The 12,487-nt window shown below is 44.9% G+C and overlaps 1 protein-coding gene across 1 annotated transcript in view; it reads right to left on the bottom strand.

Annotated features, from left to right (window-relative positions):
• Positions 1–598: 598 nt before the first annotated feature.
• Positions 599–12,487, bottom strand: part of STUM (stum, mechanosensory transduction mediator homolog) — a 93,096-nt gene continuing 81,207 nt past the window's right edge. The window contains exons 2-4 of the mRNA XM_007936980.1: positions 6,078–6,257; positions 2,140–2,148; positions 599–633 (exon numbers count right to left, since the gene is read on the bottom strand). Coding sequence (XP_007935171.1) covers positions 599–633; positions 2,140–2,148; positions 6,078–6,257 — 224 coding nt within the window. The remainder of the gene's footprint in view (positions 634–2,139; positions 2,149–6,077; positions 6,258–12,487) is intronic.

The following is a 12,487-nucleotide window of genomic DNA, read 5'->3' as shown; positions in this document are numbered from 1 at the left end:
GTATAAGGAGGACCGGCAGGGCCACCTGTGGGCTTCCATCCTCTCCTGGGGGACCTTTCCACACTGGGCCAGAGCCTGTCCATCACTCACCCCTGCCCAGGTGCTGCCCAAAGGAGACCACAAACATTCCAGGCACCAGATTGAATAGACAGGGGCTGGGAACTCAGGGGAGTGTCCACCACAGTCCTGTCCCTTGGGAGCCCCTGCTCACCCACTCCAGGATGCTGACCTGGCCCAGCAGGCCTGGTGTGCCCTCAGAGCGGACAGAATGCCACGTGAGGTGGGGCAGGCCTCTCAGCAGCCTAGAGCCCACCAGAGCATTCTGCTTCTGTTGTCTGTGGTCCCTTCACCCCACACCCCAGTGCTCCCAGCGTCTAAAGTGCTTTCTTTCTGCAGCAGGGGGAGGAGCTGGCAGCCCTCAGAGACTGCTGAGAAAAGCAGATATGTTTTCAAAATAAATAATATTTTAAAAATATTCCCTCTCCCTCCCAAACCCAGGAAATGGCAGAAGAGAAAATGCAAAAGTCCTTGTGCCCAAGGCTGCTTGGAGCAGCCCCCCAGGGCTACCCCAGCCTGTCCCTGGCAGCTCCAGCGGGGCTCACAGCTGCTGTGGGATGCCCTGCTCCTTGTAGCCTGTGAGGAGGAAGCAGAGGAGAGACGGTTAGATACCTCCTTCCCTCAGGATTTCTCCAGGAGAGGCCCCGGACCAAAACATGCTCAGGATACCACATGCACACTGAGGTGTTACAGGCTGTGCACAGCTTTCCCAAGGGCATTGGCTTTTGAATGAGGAACAAAGGAATGAATCAGGAATTATGGAATTTCGGGCTTAGTAGGGATAAATGAAAAGAGGAGGGGAGGGGATTGGAAGGCCATCCCTGTGCTTCAGAAGCCACACCCCAGATGCCACTGCATAAAGGTAGCCCCACCTGACTGATGTGATTTCCTAAAGCAAAGCCTTGGGAGAAGGTGCTTGGCAGGCATATGGAAGGGAGTAACCATGTGAACATTTAACTGGAATTGTGCAAACAATTAAACATGCTCAGTTGCTGACCAAAAGGTTGGAGGTTTGAGTCTACCGAGAGGTACCTCAGAAGAACTACCTGACAATCTACTTCCCAAAAATCACCCCCTGAAAACTCTATGGAGCACAGTTCTACTCTCACACTCTTGGGGTGCCATGAGTCAGAGTCCACTTGACTGAAGGCAACAGGTTTTTTTTGTTTTCTTTGTTCAACACAGGCAAAGATGCCTGAGGACTTCGAGGCTTTAAAACATTTTTTGATAATTATGAAATCATTGGGACAATGTGAACATTGGACAATTTGAACACTGTTGACATTAAGGAATTGTTGCTAATTTACTTGGATGTAAAGGGTATTATGCATTTTTTTTAAAGAAATCTATTGAAATATTTATACATGAAATTATATGGGTCTGAGATTTGCTGGGAGGATCCTTGGTGGTGCAGTGGTTAAGTGTTTGGCCGGTAAGCAAAAGGTTGGCGGTTTGAACCCACCAGCCACTCCAAGGGAGAAAGATGTGGCAGCTGCTTCCATAAAGATAATTGCCTTGGAAACCACATGGGGTAGTTCTACTCTGTCCTATAGGGTTGCTATGAGTCAGAATTGACTTAATGGCCCATAACAACAATCTAGTGGTGGGGGTGAGGGAGGATGTAGGGGGTGTTAGAAGAAACAAGAGCGGCCACGAGCTGGTCATTCTGGAAGCTGGTGTGGGTATTTAGGCACTTGCTATACTAGGCTCGGAAGTCCCTGGGTGATGTACGTGATAACATGCTTGGCAGCTAACTGAAAGGTTTGAGTCCACCCAGAGGCTTCTCAGAAGAAAGGCCTGGTGCTCCACATCTGAAAAAGTAGTCATTGAAACCCTGTGGAGCACAGTTCTACCCTGATACACATGGGATCACCATGAGTCAGAACTGACTCCACAGCCACTGGCTGGATATACTAGGCTCTCTCTATCCTTTTATCTATGCTTAAACACTTTTAATAATAAAGTGTTAAATGTAAACTTGTTGACCAACTGGGAGAGTGGGGTGTGGGCAGTTGTGGGGTCTTGGTGAAGAGGGACCCAAGGAGCCGCAGGCACAGGCTTGTATCCGTTCAACAGACTCACCTTGGGAAACTGTGGAGCAACGCAAGGATGTGAGGCAGCATGAGAAAGGAGAGAACAAGGAAAAGAGCGCTCAGTCTGAAATCAGTGGCCACGGGCAATACCAGAAATATAAAAAGAGGGAGGGCCTGGGGTGGGGGGAGTGGTGTTAGGAGATGGAAGAGGGGATGGAAGAGAGGTGGAGGGCTCAGATGTGACCATCACAGGGACCCACCATTGTGGGCACTAGCCAGCCTCATCAATTTCCTGAGCCCCTTGAATGTGCAGGCCTGTGGCTGGACTGGAGAGGTGCACCCAGGGAGGGCTCACCCTGATGATACCCTGCCAACAAGCTCGCTCGAATGCCTCACCAGCCCTCTGTGTCTCAGGCAAGCCCCAACTTCTGCTCGACTCCTGCTCTTTATTATTTTCCACCTCCAGCCCATGTTTGCTCCAAGATGAATTTAAGATAGACAAGAGGAGGAACCAGGGGTGATAATGGGAAGATACTGAAGTGCCCAGTCCTGGCCCTAGCCCACCTGTCCGGGCCATGTGGCTAGCCTTTTGTGGGAATAAGAGCCACATGTGTAAAACCTAGTCTTTTGGGAAAGACCCAGGACCCAGGATGACAAACAGGTTTTATCTTACAGATATCTCCGATCAGTTGGTAGTAACTGCTTGAAGCCCTGTGTTGAGAAAATGTGAGATTGCTCGAAATTGCCAGGATTGATTAGCAATGTCTGCCATGACTATGGCTCTAGGGTGAGGCTACCATAGACTTGGAATTCGTGGGTGGTGTAATTGGTTAAGTGCTCCACTATGACCCAGAAGGTTGGCAGTTCAAACGCATCCAGAGGTGCCTCAGAAGAAAGACCTGGCAATCTGTTTCTGAAAGGTCACAGCCTTAGAAACACTATGGAGCAGTTCTGGTTCTCCTCTGCAACACATGGGGTTGCCAAGTGTCAGAATCAGCTCACTGGCAACTGGTCCCATAGAGCTACCAAGTATTTATTGATCCACAGCCAAGATAGGCTCTGGTGGACTGTTATGATTAATATAAATAGAGCAGCATGTTTGTAAGTTTCTGATTTTAACTCCTATTCTGATCTATATTTCTCTAATTTCATTCTTAGGATGTTTTCTTGATAGTACATTGGTTGATGACACTCTGGATAATGTCATGCAAATATCATTCTATATTTTGTAACTAGAAGGTTTCCTTCATTTTTACAGGAAAAGGCTAGGGTGACACCAGAAAGAACAACACTTTATCCAACTATCTCCTTGGATAGACAAGTTAATTGTGACTATCCTCTTACAGCTGTCATCCTGGGACGTACACACTCTATTACTGCTCAGAGCAATCCCAGTCTAAGACACAGTCTCAAGAGTGGCAACCATTCATCCTTTGAGGGTGGGTTTAATTTTCAGGAAAAGTGCTAAGTCATTCCTTACTGAGATTGGTGTATGAGTGTTGGGTCAGGCCAGGCAGATATGAGGCATGTGGTTAACTGTGAAATGTGACTGGATTTCTTGTGCAATTCTCAAGTCCATCCTCTCAAAAGCCTTCTAAAATGGTTAACACAAAAACCATGTTGCTGGAACCAGCAGACTCAAGGAGCTGCCTCAGACCCCCAATGACAGCTTTCAGGACGGGAAAGAGGGTGGCAAGGGTGAGCATGGAGGTCTTTGCACTCGTTTATTCCACAGCCTGATGCTGGTGCCCAGTTACAGTCCAATATACCAGCCACCAAAGAGACGTTTCTGGCAGAGTCAATAGCCTGAAGTGATGACAAATGAGGAAGTGATTAGGTTTCCACCTGGACCTTCTCAGGGTCTTTGTGTCCTCATCTAAGACATGATGAGAAGGTCTCTTTACATTATCTCCAAGTTCTACCCCTTTGTTCCTGGTTATTAAGGAAGGCCAGACACTAATATACTAGAAAACTCTAGAGATCTGATTAGGCATCAATGCACATTTATTGAGACCTATTCTAGAACATAGGTATGACTAGTTACACTTTAATGGGAAAGTTCCTTAATAAAGAGCCCAAGTACCTGACCAGCAATTGAGTCTGATGAGGTGAAGCAGCAAGAGTAGGGTTGGGACACATTTGGGTGGAGACAGGGCAGCTGTCACAGGACCTCTGCTTGCTGCTGAGGAGACTTCCAAAAGCAGATGCACCTTCTAGGTGCCAACTGGGACCAGGCTCAGAAGATGGTGGGATACCCCTCCAGGCCCTAAGGAGGTGCCTAACTCTTTCTGGAAAACTGTCCAACCATCCCTTTTCAGGATTCACTGGAGGGTGGGCAGCACTTCTTCCCTACCAGGAATGTCCTGCAGCCCTTGCCCAAATGTAAGACATGTCTATAGGGCAAGGCTGTCATGAGGGCCGGTCACTGTGACCTCTGCCTGCTCTGCAGCTCACTTCCCGATGCCCTCCCTGAGACTGTCTCCTGCAGGAAGTAGCTGGGGTAGAGGACCATTCTCCTGATTGCTCCCCTCGCTTATTCCTCTTAGAGGCCAGCACACCCATCTCCCCTTCTTGGGCTGCCCTGGCCTCCTAGGACCTGCCCTGTTTGCTCTGCTCTGAGCTCTAACTTTGGGGCACCAAGGCACCCCAGCTGACCTGCTTCCTCTCCTGACCTTTGCTCTTGAGGCCCTGCTTCTAGGCAGTCTGTCTGATCCATCCACTGCCTCAGGTAGATCTAGTTCAGGCTCTGCTACCTGCATCTCTCTGGCCCCTGGTGACTGGTCACTGATGGTGGCCTTGCCTGACCCTAGCATCTGTGTATGCCCTGGGTCTTAGATGCTCACAGGAGTCAGCCTCAGATCACTCTAGCTCATTCTAGAGTCCTTGAACTCCAGGCTTCTCCTCCTGGTTCTGGTGTCCTTACCTGGCACAGCTTACCTTCTGGCACTGACAGTCCCACCTATGAGTGGTGTTATTAGATACAGGACAAATTGATAAGCGTGGAATGGAGATGGGGTATGAAGAAAGGGCAAAGCACCTGAAGGAGGTGTGGTCCTAGTTATTGAGAGACCGGTGACCTAATAAAGTGACCAGAATGAGTGAAAATACAGGGGACACATATGATGGTTCAGGACACATGCACAGATGCTTATAGCATGTGTGGTACCTCTTTCAAAATTTTGTTACATTATTTAAAAAATGTTAATCAAATTGTCTTTGGTAAATTTAATTTTGCAACTTTAAGCCCTTTCGTAAAGCACATTTGAGTCTGAGTTTGGTTTGTATTAGGTGATTGATGAATGTCCACTCAACACAAATCGGCAATAATAGATCTTTCATATCCACTTACAAAGAGCTAAGTTTAAAAGAAGGAGCAGTTATTCTCTCTGGACTGTAAAAACATAGTTCTGTGGTTTCCTGTGGGTCAGTGCCTCAGATGGCTTTTTTCTTTTCTCTGGAAACTAACTACATGATAGGGAGAGAGAGAATGGTAGGCATAGGGGCCTGAACTTGCTTGGGTCACATTACTGCTGACTAGTTTTGTCAGCCGACCTGTCTGCCTCCTTGACTAATGCCATGACTGATGTGCCTTGAGCTGAGTAGAGGACTCCCTTCTCCTCTTGTTTATGCCCTTTAGCAAAGGACTTGGCAGAGAAATCCTGCTTTCCTTGACTCCTCATTCCCAGCAGGCGTGAGGTGTGGGTGTGGTGTAGGTGTGTCAGGTGAGGGTCTTCTAATCCTGGAGCCACAGGCACTGTGAGGAGGGTGCTGTCCAGCACTCGAGTGCCCATGCTTAGGGGAGGAGCAAGACCTCAGCTACAGTGAAGCTCTCCTTGCAAGTGCCCACACCCTGCTCCCCACAGGCATGACCGTTAGGATCCCAGATACCCAAGTCCATTCTGGCTTCACCCTTCTTCCACCTCTGCACACCCCCCACTCCCAGCCCTGAATCCTGGCTGGGCCCAGGCATGGCACCCCCTTACTCACTGGCAAGGATGACCATGTCCATGCCCCAGAAGATGCTCATGATCCAGCCCACCATCACAATGGCTGTCAGGATCTGGATGAGGGCCGCTGCGATGTTCAGCCAGAAGACGCAGCATACGTGTCTGTCCGGGAGGTCAGTGCGGGCGCCACACAGCACAGTGAAGGCTGAGACGAACGTCCCTATGAGAAGCAGGGGGAAGACAAAGTAGTTGGTGCACTCATTGTCAGCTTGGGACCCAGCTGCCCACTCTCCAAGAGCTTGGCCAGAAGTAGCTGGTTTCTAGCACCTGTTACCCAGAGCAGCAACCCCCAGTCAGACCCTGGCCCACCTCTTGCTCTTGCCATTCTGGGAAAACACCAAACCAGTTATAGGGAGTCAGTTCTGACTTACGGCAGCCCTGTATGTGTCAGAGGAGAACTATGCTCCACAGGATTTTCGATGGCTAATTTTTCACAAGTAGATCACCAGGACTTTCCTCTGAAGGACATCTGGGTGGACTCAAACCACCAACCTTTCAATTAGTAGCTGAGCATGTTAACCATTTGTACCACCCAGGGACTCCTTGCCATACTGGAGGAGCTACACCAAGGTGTTGCCAGGAGTCCAGCATAGTCCTGGGCCTTTGGGAAACATAGCAGCCATAAGACAAGCCCTCCAGCAAGGATGACACAGGAGGGGAAGAGCAAAATTAAAACCCAGGTCTGTCTAGTTTATCTGAGTTCTGCTCAATCTAGGATATGACATCCTTACATTAAAAAATAAGGAAAGACTCTGAATAACTCATAGAAATTGTTGAGTGGGAAACTTAACTGCTGTGTAAACCTTCACCAAAAACACAATAAAATATTATTTAAAAGAAAGAAGGAAAGAAATTTCATCCTTAATAATTTTCAAAATATCCTCAAACCTCCCTATTCCCCTCCGCCTCTGCTCTGACCAGTGTCCTTCATGGAAGGCAAACCATGCCTTAATCTCTGGCTGGCACTGCCTGACTTGGTGGGATCGGGCTGAGATCCTCTTTGTAGCTGTAGTCTCACCTCAGTCTTCCTGCCTAGGAAATGGGGACAGTGATCTAGGTTCTTTCACATTTTAAATTAGGCTGAACCATATGAAATCGCCATTTTTGTAGGTCAAAAACACCTGAATATGCAGCAATTTCATATAGTTCAGCTTGGCATGTATATGAAAGTTTCAAGCACAGGAAACTCTGCCCCTCAACTCAGAGATTCTTAGAGTTAGAAGGTCACCCAGTCCATCATCTGTGAAAAGGCAGAGGAATCTCACTGAAATTGCCTCAACTGATCAGGGACCAACGAGCCTTTTCAAGCATCTGTTTGCTTGCCACAGAGGGGAGTTCACTGGGCAGACTTGGGGCTCTGCAGATATGCAGGGCTATGAAAATGAATGACTTGTATGTTAGGAAAAATAGTCCAACCTACATGTTATTTATGGGAGGAGACAGCCTTAGCATGTGTGTGGTATGGGAGTGGCTGTGGTCACTCCTCTCCCTCTTTCACCCATGTTGACATACTTGTGACAACTCTTAAGTTGCATTATTTTTTTTAATAGATCAGTTACATGTATAAAATACAAGCACATCACATGCATACTGAATTGTATGATATGTGTACATATTATCTGCAGTTGCATTCATTTGGATTTCACTAATTAGGAAAGGGAGCTCTGGTGGCTCAGTGCCTAAGGCTTCTGACTGCTAACCAGAAGCCTGGTGGTTCAAACCCACCACCCACTCAATGGAAAGAAGACTGGACAATCTACTTCTGTAAAGATTTACCTCCTCAGACCCCAAACGGGGTCGCTATGGAATCAACTCAATGTCAGTGAGTTTCATTTTGTTTTGGTTTTAGGGAGGACATGACATTCAAGGGAAGAAGATCAAGGAAAGACCCTGGGAAATATCAAGATTTTAGGAGTGATCAAGAAAAGAAAAGACCACAAAGGGGATGGAGGAGGGCCAGTCAGAAAGGCCAGAAGAGGGTGTCCCAGAAACAGGAGATGGGAGTATCAAGAAAGAGAAAGTAGTGATGCACATAGCCAAGTTCACCCAAGTTCATCGCAGCACAATTCACTATAGCAAAGAGATGGAAACAACTTAAGTGCCTATTAACAGATGAACGGATATCCAAACTATGGTACATACACACAACAGAATACTATGCAATCCTAAAGAGTAATGAAGAATCTGCCAATCACCTCATAATGTGAATAAACTTGGAGGACATTATGCTGAGTGAAATAGGTCAATCACAGAAGGAAAAATGTTGTGAGTCTGTTATGATAAAAAGTCAAGAAAAAGTTTACACAGGGAAGGAAAGTATCTTTGTTGGTTACCAGGGATGGGAGGGGAGGTGTGGGAAAACTGGGGGAAAAAAGAAAGAGAAAGAAAGTGGTGAGCAGGGTAATATGCTGCAGAGAGGACAAGCTAAAGGAGAACAGGACTGAATCACAGATTTGGCAATCAGGCCATGAGTGACTTCAGCAAGAGGCATCTAAGAGAAAGACATGGGTCAGAGCTGAGTATCAGAGGCTTGAGAAGTGAACAAAGGCATGGATCTCAGGACACCAGTGAGGATCACTCTTTCAGACAGTAGTACATGTGACACAGGAGAAGCTTAAGCTTGTTTATCTGATGAGGAAAAATTGCCAGGGGAGAGGAGAGACTGCACATTTAACCAGATAAACCAGTTACCACTGAATCCATTCCATTCCAACTCATGGTGACCCATGTGTGCCAGAGTAGAACTGTCCTCCACAGGGTTTATCAATGGCTGATTTTTCAAAAGTAGATCACCAGGCCTTTCTTCTGAGGTGCTTCCGGGTAGGACTCAATCCTCTAACTTTTTAGTTAGCAGCCAAGTGTACTAACCATCTGTACTACCCAGGGACTCTAGAACCAGATAAAGGTGGGAATATGTGGGCATCAAGATTTTTGATAAAGAGTTCCAGTAAGACAGTGGGATAGGCAGGAAGACTTCATAGACCCCCTTCAACAAAGAAAAGGGGAACCAACTAACACAGATACAGAAGATAATCTTGGACCCCTGAGCCTTGAATGGAAGGATACAGAACTTGACTAAACTCCAACTAGCAGAATTTCCATGAAAACACCAAACAAGGAGACATAGGGAGCTGCGGTCTGGCAGTGATCCTGACAGCTTGGACATTGCTGAGTGGTTGTAGGACCTAAGAATTAACCTAAAAATCAGCCCTGCTAGCCAGGGACCGCATGGAGGACTACTCTGGTGGCTGGGGACTAAAAAGGGAAGCAGCAAAGAGGAAGGTGGACTGAGCTGTGGACTTTTGCCTGTCCGGAGGATGCAGCCATTTCAAATGTTTTCAAGCAATTTGACTATTTTGGCTATTTAAAGCGACACCATTCTTCCAGATTCCAGGGACTTAAGAACAGGCTCCACTTGCAGGGAACTGCAAGGACATTCCGGACGTGGATGACTGGAAAGTTGTGACATTCCCCTTATTATTCTTATACCCCACACCCTCTCGGTGAATGGAGGTGCAGCCATCCCTCACTACCACCCACCTTCTGGCCTGGCAGGAATTCCATCCCAGTCTGCGTGCTCGGAGGGAGCCTGGGTTCCCTGCCCCACCCTACCCTGATTTGTTTTTTTCTGTTTTCTGTTTTGTTTGTTTTTGTCTGTTTTAAAACTACTACTATTATTGTTACTTTTGTCCTTTTTTACTATTATTCTTTATTCTTCCCCTCCAGGTTCCAGTTTTCAGCTTTTTTTCTTCTCCCTGTCCCTGGTTGCAATTTTTTTTTCTTTCTCATAGTTAACACAGTTCTTTGTTTTTCTTTTTGCAATTTTTCCATTTTTTTCCTCATTATTCTCCTTCTCTACTTTTTTTTCTTATTGCCCTCTCCCCTCAATATTCCTTATTGCAGGTTTTTTTCCCCCCTTTTTGGTTACTGTTCCTGTGTGATTACACAGTGTGTTTTTTGTCCATTTGGTTTTACTTTTTTTGATGGTTATTCAATTGTTATTTTTGTCTGAGTGGAAGACAGTGACAGTCCCCATACAACACAATCACACCCACACCTCCTGCAGTTTCACTTTCTGAGTGAGAGCCACAACTTCCTTCTCCACCAACAGGCCAACAATAAACAACCACCAAGAAGAGCCTGACTCACCCTTGGCTGCTCTTCACAAACAGTTAACAGAAATCTAAATACAATAATGTCATGATGTCTTGGAGACAACAGACCATCACAGTCCACACAAAGAAGCAAGATAAAGTGCTAGAAACAAGGGAGCAGGATACAGACCCAGAACACACCCATGAAGAAGAAGCAGCACTGGAACACTCTGATAAGGAATTCAAAAGAATTATATTTAGGTATCTTCAACGGATTGAGAGATAGACCAAAGACAACACAGAAAAAACCCTAGAAGAATTTTTGAAGAAAATATAAGAACAAAATGACAAAAATAATGAAAAATTAGAAATGATTCTAAATCTACAAATAGAAATCCAGATGATTAATACTAAATTGTCAGAATTAGATAACACATTGAAAGGGCAAAGGAGTAGAACTGATGCAATGGAAGACAGAATTAATGAGATTGAAGACAAATACCTGAATACTTCATTGAAAAGGGATCAATCAGAAAAAAGATCAAAACAAAATGAAGAAAGCCTAAGGTTCATGTGGGATACCATCAAAAGAAATAACCTACATGTCACTGGAATTCCAGAATAGGAAGAGAAAAATAAAACCACTGAGAAAATTGTCCAAGATTTGTTGGAGGAGAACTTCCCTGATATGATGAAAGATAAAAATATATCCATTCAGGAAGTCCAATGAACCCCAAACAGGATAGACACCAAAAGAAAATCACCAAGGCATATCACCATCAAGCTCATCAAAACCAAAGACAAAGACAGAATCCTAAAAGCAGCTCAAGAAAAACAAAAAGTTACTTACAAAGGACAACCAGTAAGAATAAGCTCTGATTTCTCAGCAGAAAGCATGCAAGCAAGAAGGCAATGGGATGGTATATATAAAACCCTGAAAGAGAAAAATTTTCAACCAAGAATTATATACCTGGCAAAACTGTCCCTTGAATATGATGGTGAAATTAGGAGATTTCCAGATAAGCAGAAACTAAGGGAATTTGTTCAAACCAGACCAACCTTACAAGAGATACTAAAGGGAGTCTTTTGAACAGAGAACCAAAAATAGCAAACTACAAGCGACCATTAATACACAAGATGGCATAACCCAGAAACTATAGCTATGGATATAACTAAAGTAAAATAAGCTTATAAGATTGTAAACAGGGAACCAGAGACATCAATTGGCAAGTGCGGACAACTACAAACCAAAAAGAGGGAAAATATTGTGTAGTTACAGAATTTCTAAATGGTGAGGAAGTTAAGAGAGTTGCAAGATAGAATGGACTGTTCTAAATTTGGGGAGAAAATTATAAATCACAGGGTAACCACAAAGAAAAATGATAAATCTTTACCTCACAATAAAAAAGGACAAGCACAAATATTCAGTAAATACTAAAACAACAGCAACAAAAGAAATGATAACATGACTCATAAACATAATGAGCTCAGCACAGAAAATAATATGGAAAAAGAAACCAGGGACACCATGAAAAAACATAACAAAATGATAGCAACCAATTGATACTTGTCGATAATTACATTGAATGTTAATGGATTAAAATGCACCACTCAAGAGACGGAGAGTTGCAGATTGGATAAGAAAACAAAACCCATCAATACGCTGTCTACAATAGACACACCTTAGAAACAAAGACAAAAATAGACTAAAAATCAAAGATTGGAAAAAGATATATCAAGCAAATGGCAACAATAAAAGAGCAAGAGTGGCAATATAAATTTCTGATCACATTGACTTTAAGACAAAAACCACCATACGAGACCAGGAAGGACATTATATAGTGATTAAAGGATCAATTGAACAAGAAGATATAACATAAAAAATATTTATGGACCCAATGAAAGAGCCCCAAAATACATAAATCAGACTTTCAAAGAGTTGAAAAGGCAAATAGATGACTCCACAGTCATAGTTTTGTTGTTGTTGTTACATGCCGTTGACTCAGACCTGACTCATAGCAACCCTTCCTTGTATTTCCAAGGCAGTATCACTAGGGAAGTAGATTGCCCAAACTTCCTTCTGAGGAGTGGCTGGTGGGTTTGAACTGCCAGCCTCCTGGTTAGCAGTCAAGTGCCTTAGGCACTACGCTACCAGAGCTCCCTCCACAGTCATAGTAGGAGACTTTAATACACCACTATCAATGAAAGATAGAAGAACTGGAAAGAAACTCAACAAAGATGCAGAATAGCTAAACAATATAATCCACCAACTTGACCTTATAGACATCTACAGAGC

The sequence above is a fragment of the Orycteropus afer genome, unplaced genomic scaffold (genome assembly GCF_000298275.1).
Source record: "Orycteropus afer afer isolate SDZICR_OR568_19922 unplaced genomic scaffold, OryAfe1.0 scaffold00039, whole genome shotgun sequence".
Taxonomy (NCBI): domain Eukaryota; kingdom Metazoa; phylum Chordata; class Mammalia; order Tubulidentata; family Orycteropodidae; genus Orycteropus; species Orycteropus afer.
This window is presented reverse-complemented; position numbering and strand designations above follow the sequence as displayed.